Source organism: Palaemon carinicauda, chromosome 23, assembly GCF_036898095.1.
Source record: "Palaemon carinicauda isolate YSFRI2023 chromosome 23, ASM3689809v2, whole genome shotgun sequence".
NCBI lineage: Eukaryota > Metazoa > Arthropoda > Malacostraca > Decapoda > Palaemonidae > Palaemon > Palaemon carinicauda.
This window is the reverse complement of record NC_090747.1, coordinates 100791-111003: the sequence shown is the minus strand read 5'-3', so window position 1 is coordinate 111003 and position 10213 is coordinate 100791. Positions and strand designations below refer to the sequence as shown.

Here is a 10213-nt window from a genome sequence, read left to right as displayed (position 1 = left end):
CAATTAAATAATGTTCGCAATATTTCTCGTTTTGTTTGTTGCTATTTTGATTTATATAGGACTCAAATGTATTACCACTTGATGTAATTTATGTCAAGGATTGGTTTATATATATTTTATCTAAATAATATATTACTTTGATTATAAGGTGTTAATATTTCTGAGGATGAATTAAATTTGTTTTGATTTATAGATAAAATGGGTTTATCTTTTTTTTATTTCAATATCGATACTTCCTTCTTTGTTGATGATTAATTTTTCATTTTCATCGTGATATTCCGTATATTCCTTTTCGTTATCATTGTCAATTGGCATGTATTTATTTTCATGTATATTAAAATGATCTTTTTCTTTAAAAATACTAGTATTATTATCATTATCATTATTTTCATTGTTGGGTCCTAAATGGATTCTTTTATATTAAAATATTTCAAAATACCTTTTCTCTTCTTATTGTTGCTATTGTTTTCGTTGATAAATACTTCATCATCACCCAATTCATCGTCATCATCATCGTCATCGTCATCATCATCGTCATCGTCATCGTCATCATCAGAGTCTTCTTTTTCCATCATTTTCATCTTCCTTATTATTGATAGTGGTAGTATTATCCTAAAAATAAATTAGTTTCCCGTGATGTATAATTATCCTTTATAATATAGTTAGCATTATCACTATCATCGTTGATAAATACTTCGTCGTCGTCAGAGTCTTCTTTTATTTCATCATCTTCATATTCATTATTATTGATAGTGGTAGTATTATCCTCAGAAAAACGAGTTTCCCGTGATGTATAATTATCCTTTATAATAAAGTTAGCATTATCATGATCAAATTCTATGGTGATGGGGGTTTTATCATCAGAAAAACTGTTTTTTTGTGATGCGTGATCATTAAACTCTTTTTCGTTTTCTTTCTTCTCTGTATCATTACTAAAGTCATTATAAGTGGCTTCTCCTCCCCGCTTATATGAAATAAAAGTTTTGCTATTTTCTATGATATAACTAGTATTATTGTCGTTGTTATTTTTTTCGTTGTCTCCGCAACAAATTTCTTTATCAAAATATTTTTCCGTTTTTTGGTCATCACTGGAATTTTCATTGATAAATATTTCATCGTCCATCTTATCATCATGGAGTTCCTCCTTTTCTTGAACAATTCCTACTTCTTCTTCTTTTTTTTCTTTGGTATAGTTATCATTACTATTTTGCATGACCGAGTTCAATAAAAAACCATTTGTTGATATAACGTTATAATTATCCTTACTAATTTTTGTTTTATTATTCTTTATTTCAAATTGATCATCATTATCATTAATGACATTATTATATCCCATTTTGTTATTATTGTTGTTAATTTGTCCTAGATTTTTTATTATTTCTTTATCAGAGAGGAAATCTTTCTTCATTAATTAAAATCACGTGTGCTTTTGATATATGTTCATTAAAATAACCACGTGTTGCAAACTCACGATTCAGCTATCATGGTGGATATGGGTTTATTTCAAGTCTATGAACAGATTCCTGAATTCGACAGGAATATATAGGGGGACATGTCATAAACTTTTAGTCTCTCTTGATAGCTCAGTCGGTAGGGTCCCTGCCAGCATGGTTTCCACCCATACAGGTGGTGGTTCGAATCCCCACCCGACCAGAAGCTGTTACCATAAAATTAAATCCAAGTGGATATATATTCCCAAGATGGAATTCGGTATTAAATGCACTTCGCGGGTGATATTTATATTAATTAAAATCACATGTGCTTGTGATATATGTTCATTGAAATAACCACGTGTTGCAAACTCATGATTCAGCTATCATGGTGGAGATGTGTTTATTCTAAGTCTATGAACAGATTCCTGAATTCGACAGGAATATGTAGGGGGACTTGTCATAAACTTTTAGTCTCTCTTGATAGCTCAGTCGGTAGGGTCCCTGCCAGCATGGTTTCATGCCGTACAGGTGGTGGTTCGAATCCCCACCTGGCCAGAAGCTGTAACCATAAAATGAATTCCAAGTGGATATATATTCCCAAGATAGAATTTGGTATTAAATGCTATTCGTGGGTGATATTTACATTAATTCAAATCACTTGTGCTTGTGATATATGTTCATTAAAATAACCATGTGTTGCAATACACGATCCAGCTATCATGGTGGAGATGGGTTTATTTCAAGTCTATGAACAGATTCCTGAATTCGACAGGAATATGTAGGGTGACTTGTCATAAACTTTTAGTCTCTCTTGATAGCTCAGTCGGTAGGGTCCCTGCCAGCATGGTTTCCAGCCGTACAGGTGGTGGTTCGAATCCCCACCCGGCCAAAAGCTGTTACCATAAAATGAATTCCAAGTGGATATATATTCCCAAGATAGAATTCGGTATTAAATGCCATTCATGGGTGATATTTACATTAATTATAATCACGTGTGCTTGTGATATATGTTCATTAAAATAACCACGTGTTGTAAACTCACGATTCAGCTATCATGGTGGAGATGGGTTTATTTCAAGTCTATGAACAGATTCCTGAATTCGACAGGAATATGTAGGGGGACATGTCATAAACTTTTAGTCTCTCTTGATAGCTCAGTCGGTAGGGTCCCTGCCAGCATGGTTTCAAGCCGTACAGGTGGTTGTTCGAGTCCCCACCCTGCCATAAGCTGTTAACATAAAATGAATTCCAAGTGGATATATATTACCAAGATAGAATTCGGTATTAAATGCCATTCGTGGGTGATATTTATATTAATTAAAATCACGTGTGCTTGTGATATATGTTCATTAAAATAACCACGTGTTGCAAACTCACGATTCAGCTATCATGGTGGAGATGGGTTTATTTCAAGGGTATGAACAGATTCCTGAATTCGACAGGAATATGTAGGGGGACTTGTCATAAACTTTTAGTCTCTCTTGATAGCTCAGTCGGTAGGGTCCCTGCCAGCATGGTTTCCACCCGTACAGGTGGTGGTTTGAATCCCCACCCGGCCAGAAGCTGTTACCATAAAATGAATTCCAAGTGGATATATATTCCCAAGATAGAATTCGGTAATAAATGCCCATTTGCGGGTGATATTTAAATTAATTAAAATCACGTGTGCTTGTGATATATGTTCATTGAAATAACCACGTGTTGCGAACTCATGATTCAGCTATCATGGTGGAGATGGGTTTATTCTAAGTCCATGAACAGATTCCTGAATTCGACAGGAATATGTAGGGGGACTTTTTCATAAACTTTTAGTCTCTCTTGATAGCTCATTCGGTAGGGTCCCTGCCCGCATGGTTTCCAGCTGTACATGTGGTGGTTCGAATCCCCACCCGGCCAGAAGCTGTTACCATAAAATGAATTCCAAGTGGATATATATTCCCAAGATAGAATTCGGTATTAAATGCCATTCATGGGTGATATTTACATTAATTAAAATCACGTGTGCTTGTGATATATGTTCATTAAAATAACCACATGTTGCAAACTCACGACTCAGCTATCATGGTGGAGATGGGTTTATTTCAAGTCTATGAACAGATTCCTGAATTCGACAGGAATTTGTAGGGAGACTTGTCATAAACTTTTAGTCTCTCTTGATAGCTCAGTCGGTAGGGTCCCTGACAGCATGGTTTCCAGACGTACAGGTGTTGGTTCGAATCCCAACCCGGCCAGAAGCTGTTACCATAAAATGAATTCCAAGTGGATATATATTCCCAAGATAGAATTCGGTATTAAATGCCATTCGTGGGTGATATTTACATTAATTAAAATCACGTGTGCTTGTGGTATATGTTCATTAAAATAACCACGTGTTGCAAACTCACGATTCAGCTATCATGGTGGAGATGGGTTTATTTCAAGTCTATGAACAGATTCCTGAATTCGACAGGAATATGTAGGGGGACTTGTCATAAACTTTTAGTCTCTCTTGATAGCTCAGTCGGTAGGGTCCCTGCCAGCAGGGTTTCCAGCCGTACAGGTGGTGGTTCGAATCCCCACCCGGCCAGAAGCTGTTACCATAAAATGAATTCCAAGTGGATATATATTCCCAAGATAGAATTCGGTATTAAATGCCATTCATGGGTGATATTTACATTAATTATAATATCGTGTGCTTGTGATATATGTTCATTAAAATAACCACGTGTTGCAAACTCACGATTCAGCTAACATGGTGGAGATGGGATTATTTCAAGTCTATGAACAGATTCCTGAATTCGACAGGAATATGTAGGGGGACATAACATAAACTTTTAGTCTCTCTTGATAGCTCAGTCGGTAGGGTCCCTGCCAGCATGGTTTCCAGCCGTACAGGTGGTGGTTCGAGTCCCCACCCGGCCAGAAGCTGTTACCATAAAATGAATTCCAAGTGGATATATATTCCCAAGATAGAATTCGGTATTAAATGCCATTCGTGGTTGATATTTACAATAATTAAAATCCCATGCGCTTGTGATATATGTTCATTAAAATAACCACATGTTGCAAACTCACGATTCAGCTATCATGGTGGACATGGGTTTTTTTCAAGTCTATGAACAGATTCCTGAATTCGACAGGAATATGTAGGGGGACATGTCATATACTTTTAGTCTCTCTTGATAGCTCAGTCAGTAGGGTTCCTGCCAGCATGGTTTCCACCCGTACAGGTGGTGGTTCGAATCCCCATTCGGCCAGAAGCTTTTACTATAAAATTAATTCCAAGTGGATATATATTCCCAAGATAGAATTCGGTACTAAATGCCCTTCGCGGGTGATATTTACATTAATTAAAATCAAATGTGCTTGTGATATATGTTCATTGAAATAACCACGTGTTGCAAACTCACGATTCAGCTATAATGGTGGGGATGGGTTTATTCTAAGTCTATGAACAGATTCCTGAATTCGACAGGTATATGTAGGGGGACTTGTCATAAACTTTTAGTCTCTCTTGATAGCTCAGTTGGTAGGGTCCCTGCCAGCATGGTTTCCAGCTGTACAGGTGGTGGTTCGAATCCCCACCCGGCCAGAAGCTGTTACCATAAAAGGAATTCCAAGTGGATATATATTCCCAAGATAGAATTCGGTAATAAATGCCATTCGTGGGTGATATTTACTTTAATTAAAATCACGTGTGCTTGTGATATATGTTCATTAAGATAACCACATGTTGCAAACTCAAGACTCAACTATCATGGTGGAGATGGGTTTATTTCAAGTCTATGAACAGATTCCTGAATTCGACAGGAATATGTAGGGGGACTTGTCATAAACTTTTAGTCTCTCTTGATAGCTCAGTCGGTAGGGTCCCTGCTAGCATGGTTTCCAGCCGTACAGGTGGTGGTTCGAATCCCCACCCGGCCAGAAGCTGTTACCATAAAATAAATTCCAAGTGGATATATATATCCCCAAGATAGAATTCAGTATCAAATGCCATTCGTGGGTGATATTTACATTAAATAAAATCACGTGTGCTTGTGATATATGTTCATTAAAATAACCACGTGTTGCAAACTCACGATTTAGCTATCATGGTGGAGATGGGTTTATTTTAAGTCTATGAACAGATTCGTGAATTCGACAGGAATATGTTGGAGGACTTGTCATAGTCTCTCTTGATAGCTCAGTCGGTAGGGTCCCTGCCAGCATGGTTTCCAGCCGTACAGGTGGTGGGTCGAATCCCCACCCGGCCAGAAGCTGTTACCATAAAATAAATTCCAAGTGGATATATATTCCCAAGATAGAATTCGGTATTAAATGCCATTCGTGGGTGATATTTACATTAAATAAAATCACGTGTGCTTGTGATATATGTTCATTAAAATAACCACGTGTTGCAAACTCACGATTCAGCTATCATGGTGGAGATGGGTTTATTTCAAGTCTATAAACATATTCCTGAATTCGACAGGAATATGTACGGGGACTTGTCATGAACTTTCAGTCTCTCTTGATAGCTCAGTCGGTAGGGTCCCTGCCAGCATGGTTTCCAGCCGTACAGGTGGTGGTTCGAATCCCCACCCGGCCAGAAGCTGTTACCATAAAAGGAATTCCAAGTGGATATATATTCCCACGATAGAATTAGGTATTAAATGCCTTTCATGGGTGATATTTACATTAATTATAATCACGTGTGCTTGTGATATATGTTCATTAAAATAACCACGTGTTGCAAACTCACGATTCAGCTAACCTGGTGGAGATGGGTTTATTTCAAGTCTATGAACAGATTCCTGAATTTGACAGGAATATGTAGGGGGACATATCATAAACTTTTAGTCTCTCTTGATAGCTCAGTCGGTAGGGTCCCTGCCAGCATGGTTCCCAGCCGTACAGGTGGTGGTTCGAGTCCCCACCCGCCCAGAAGCTGTTACCATAAAATGAATTCCAAGTGGATATATATTCCCAAGATAGAATTTGGTATTAAATGCCATTCGTGGGTGATATTTACATTAATTAAAATCCCGTGCGCTTGTGATATATGTTCATTAAAATAAACACATGTTGCATACTCACGATTCAGCTATCATGGTGGAGATGGGTTTATTTCAAGTCTATGAACAGATTCCTGAATTCGACAGGAATTAGTAGGGGGACATGTCATAAACTTTTAGTCTCTCTTGATAGCTCATTCGGTAGGGTCCCTGCTAGCATGGTTTTCAGCCGTACAGGTGGTGGTTCGAATCCCCACCCGGCCAGAAGCTGTTACCATAAAATGAATTCTAAGTGGATATATATTCCCAAGATAGAATTCGGTATTAAATGCCCTTCGCGGGTGATATATACATTAATTAAAATCACGTGTGCTTGTGATATATGTTCATTGAAATAACCACGTGTTGCAAACTCACGATTCAGCTATCATGGTGGAGATGAGTTTATTCTAAGTCTATGAACAGATTCCTGAATTCGACAGAAATATGTAAGGGGACTTGTCATAAACTTTTAGTCTCTCTTGATAGCTCAGTCGGTAGGGTCCCTGCCAGCATGGTTTCCAGCTGTACAGGTGGTGGTTCGAATCCCCACCCGGCCAGAAGCTGTTACCATAAAATGAATTCCAAGTGGATATATATTCCCAAGATAGAATTCGGTATTAAATGCCATTCGTGGGTGATTTTTACATAATTAAAATCACGTGTGCTTGTGATATATGTTCATTAAAATAACCACATGTTGCAAACTCACGATTCAGCTATCATGGTGGAGATGGGTTTATTTCAAGTCTATGAACAGATTCCTGAATTCGACAGGAATATGTAGGGGGACTTGTCATAAACTTTTAGTCTCTCTTGATAGCTCAGTCGGTAGGGTACATGCCAGCATGGTTTCCAGCCGTACAGGTGGTGGTTCGAATCCCCACCCGGCCAGAAGCTGTTACCATAAAATGAATTCCAAGTGGATATATATTCCCAAGATAGAATTCGGTATTAAATGCCATTCATGGGTGATATTTACATTAATTATAATCAAGCGTGCTTGTGATATATGTTCATTAAAATAACCACGTGTTGCAAACTCACGATTCTGCTATCATGGTGGAGATGGGTTTATTTCAAGTCTATGAACAGATTCCTGAATTCGACAGGAATATGTAGGGGGACATGTCATAAACTTTTAGACTCACTTGATAGCTCAGTCGGTAGGGTCCCTGCCAGCATGGTTATCAGCCGTACAGGTGGTGGTTCGTGTCCCCACCCGGCCAGAAGCTGTTACCATAAAATGAATTCCGAGTGGATATATATTCCCAAGATAGAATTCGGTATTAAATGCCATTCGTGGGTGATATTCACAATAATTAAAATCCCATGCGCTTGTGATATATGTTCATTAAAATAACCACATGTTGCAAACTCACGAATCAGCTATCATGGTGGAGATGGGTTTATTTCAAGTCTATGAACAGATTCCTGAATTCGACAGGAATATGTAGGGAGACATGTCATAAACTTTTAGTCTCTCTTGATAGCTCAGTTGGTAGGGTTCCTGCCAGCATTGTTTTCCACCCGTACAGATGGTGGTTCGAATCCCCACCCGGCCAGAAGCTGTTACCATAAAATTAATTCCAAGTGGATATATATTCCCAAGATAGAATTCGGTATTAAATGCCCTTCGCAGGTGATATTTACATTAATTAAAATCACGTGTGCTTGTGATATATGTGTTTCAACCTCACGATTCAGCTATAATGGTGGAGATGGGTTTATTCTAAGTCTATGAACAGATTCCTGAATTCGACAGGAATATGTAAGGGGACTTGTCATAAACTTTTAGTCTCTCTTGATAGCTCAGTCGTAGGGTCCCTGTCAGCATGGTTTCCAGCCGTAAAGGTGGTGGTTCGAATCCCCACCCTGCCAGAAGCTGTTACCATAAAACTAATTCCAAGTGGATATATATATCGCCAAGATAGAATTCAGTATCAAATGCCATTCGTGGGTGATATTTACATTAAATAAAATCACGTGTGCTTGTGATATATGTTCATTAAAAGAACCACGTGTTGCAAACTCACAATTCAGCTATCATGGTGGAGATGGGTTTATTTTAAGTCTATGAACAGATTCGTGAATTCGACAGGAATATGTTGGAGGACTTGTCATAAACTTTTAGTCTCTCTTGATAGCTCAGTCGGTAGGGTCCCTGCCAGCATGGTTTCCAGCCGTACAGGTGGTGGTTCGAATCCCCACCCGGCCAGAAGCTGTTACCATAAAATAAATTCCAAGTGGATATATATTCCCAAGATAGAATTCGGTATTAAATGCCATTCGTGGGTGATATTTACATTAATTAAAATCATGTGTGCTTGTGATATATGTTCATTAAAATAACCACATGTTGCAAACTCACGACTCAACTATCATGGTGGAGATGGGTTTATTTCAAGTCTATGAACAGATTCCTGAATTCGACAGGAATATGTAGGGGGACATGTCATAAACTTTTAGTCTCTCTTGATAGCTCAGTCAGTAGGGTTCCTGCCAGCATGGTTTCCACCCGTACAGGTGGTGGTTCGAATCCCCATTCGGCCAGAAGCTGTAACTATAAAATTAATTCCAAGTGGATATATATTCCCAAGATAGAATTCGGTACTAAATGCCCTTCGCAGGTGATATTTACATTATTTAAAATCACGTGTGCTTGTGATATATGTTCATTGAAATAACCACGTGTTGCAACCTCACGATTCAGCTATCATGGTGGAGATGGGTTTATTCTAAGTCTATGAACAGATTCCTGAATTCGACAGGAATATGTAGGGGGACTTGTCATAAACTTTTAGTCTCTCTTGATAGCTCAGTCGGTAGGGTCCCTGCCAGCATGGTTTCCAGCTGTACAAGTGGTGGTTCGAATCCCCACCCAGCCAGAAGCTGTTACCATAAAAGGAATTCCAAGTGGATATATATTCCCAAGATAGAATTCGGTATTAAATGCCATTCGTGGGTGATATTTACATTAATTAAAATCACGTGTGCTTGTGATATATGTTCATTAAAATAACCACATGTTGCAAACTCACGACTCATCTATCATGGTGGAGATGGGTTTATTTCAAGTCTATGAACAGATTCCTGAATTCGACAGGAATATGTAGGGGGACTTGTCATAAACTTTTAGTCTCTCTTGATAGCTCAGTCGGTAGGGTCCCTGCCAGCATGGTTTCCAGCCGTACAGGTGGTGGTTCGAATCCCCACCCGGCCAGAAGCTGTTACCTTAATTTGAATTCCAAGATGATATATATATCCCCAAGATAGAATTCAGTATCAAATGCCATTCGTGGGTGATATTTACATTAAATAAAATCACGTGTGCTTGTGATATATGTTCATTAAAATAACCACGTGTTGCAAACTCACGATTCTGCTATCATGGTGGAGATGGGTTTATTTTAAGTCTATGAACAGATTCGTGAATTCAACAGGAATATGTTGGAGGACTTGTCATAGTCTCTCTTGATAGCTCAGTCGGTAGGGTCCCTGCCAGCATGGTTTCCAGCCGTACAGGTGGTGGTTCGAATCCCCACCCGGCCAGAAGCTGTTACCATAAAATAAATTCCAAGTGGATATATATTCCCAAGATAGAATTCGGTATTAAATTCCATTCGTGGGTGATATTTACATTAATTAAAATCACGTGTGCTTGTGATATATGTTCATTAAAATAACCACGTGTTGCAAACTCACGATTCAGCTATCATGGTGGAGATGGGTTTATTTCAAGTCTATGAACAGATTCCTGAATTC

General features: G+C 38.5%; 1 protein-coding gene across 1 annotated transcript; it reads right to left on the bottom strand.

Moving 5' to 3' along the window:
* Positions 1-607: 607 nt before the first annotated feature.
* On the bottom strand, positions 608-1336 carry LOC137617078 (asparagine-rich protein-like). Its single transcript, XM_068346916.1, has one exon. The coding sequence runs from the start codon at positions 1334-1336 to the stop codon at positions 608-610; it is 729 nt and encodes a 242-aa protein (XP_068203017.1).
* Between the last annotated feature and the right edge of the window lie 8877 nt (positions 1337-10213).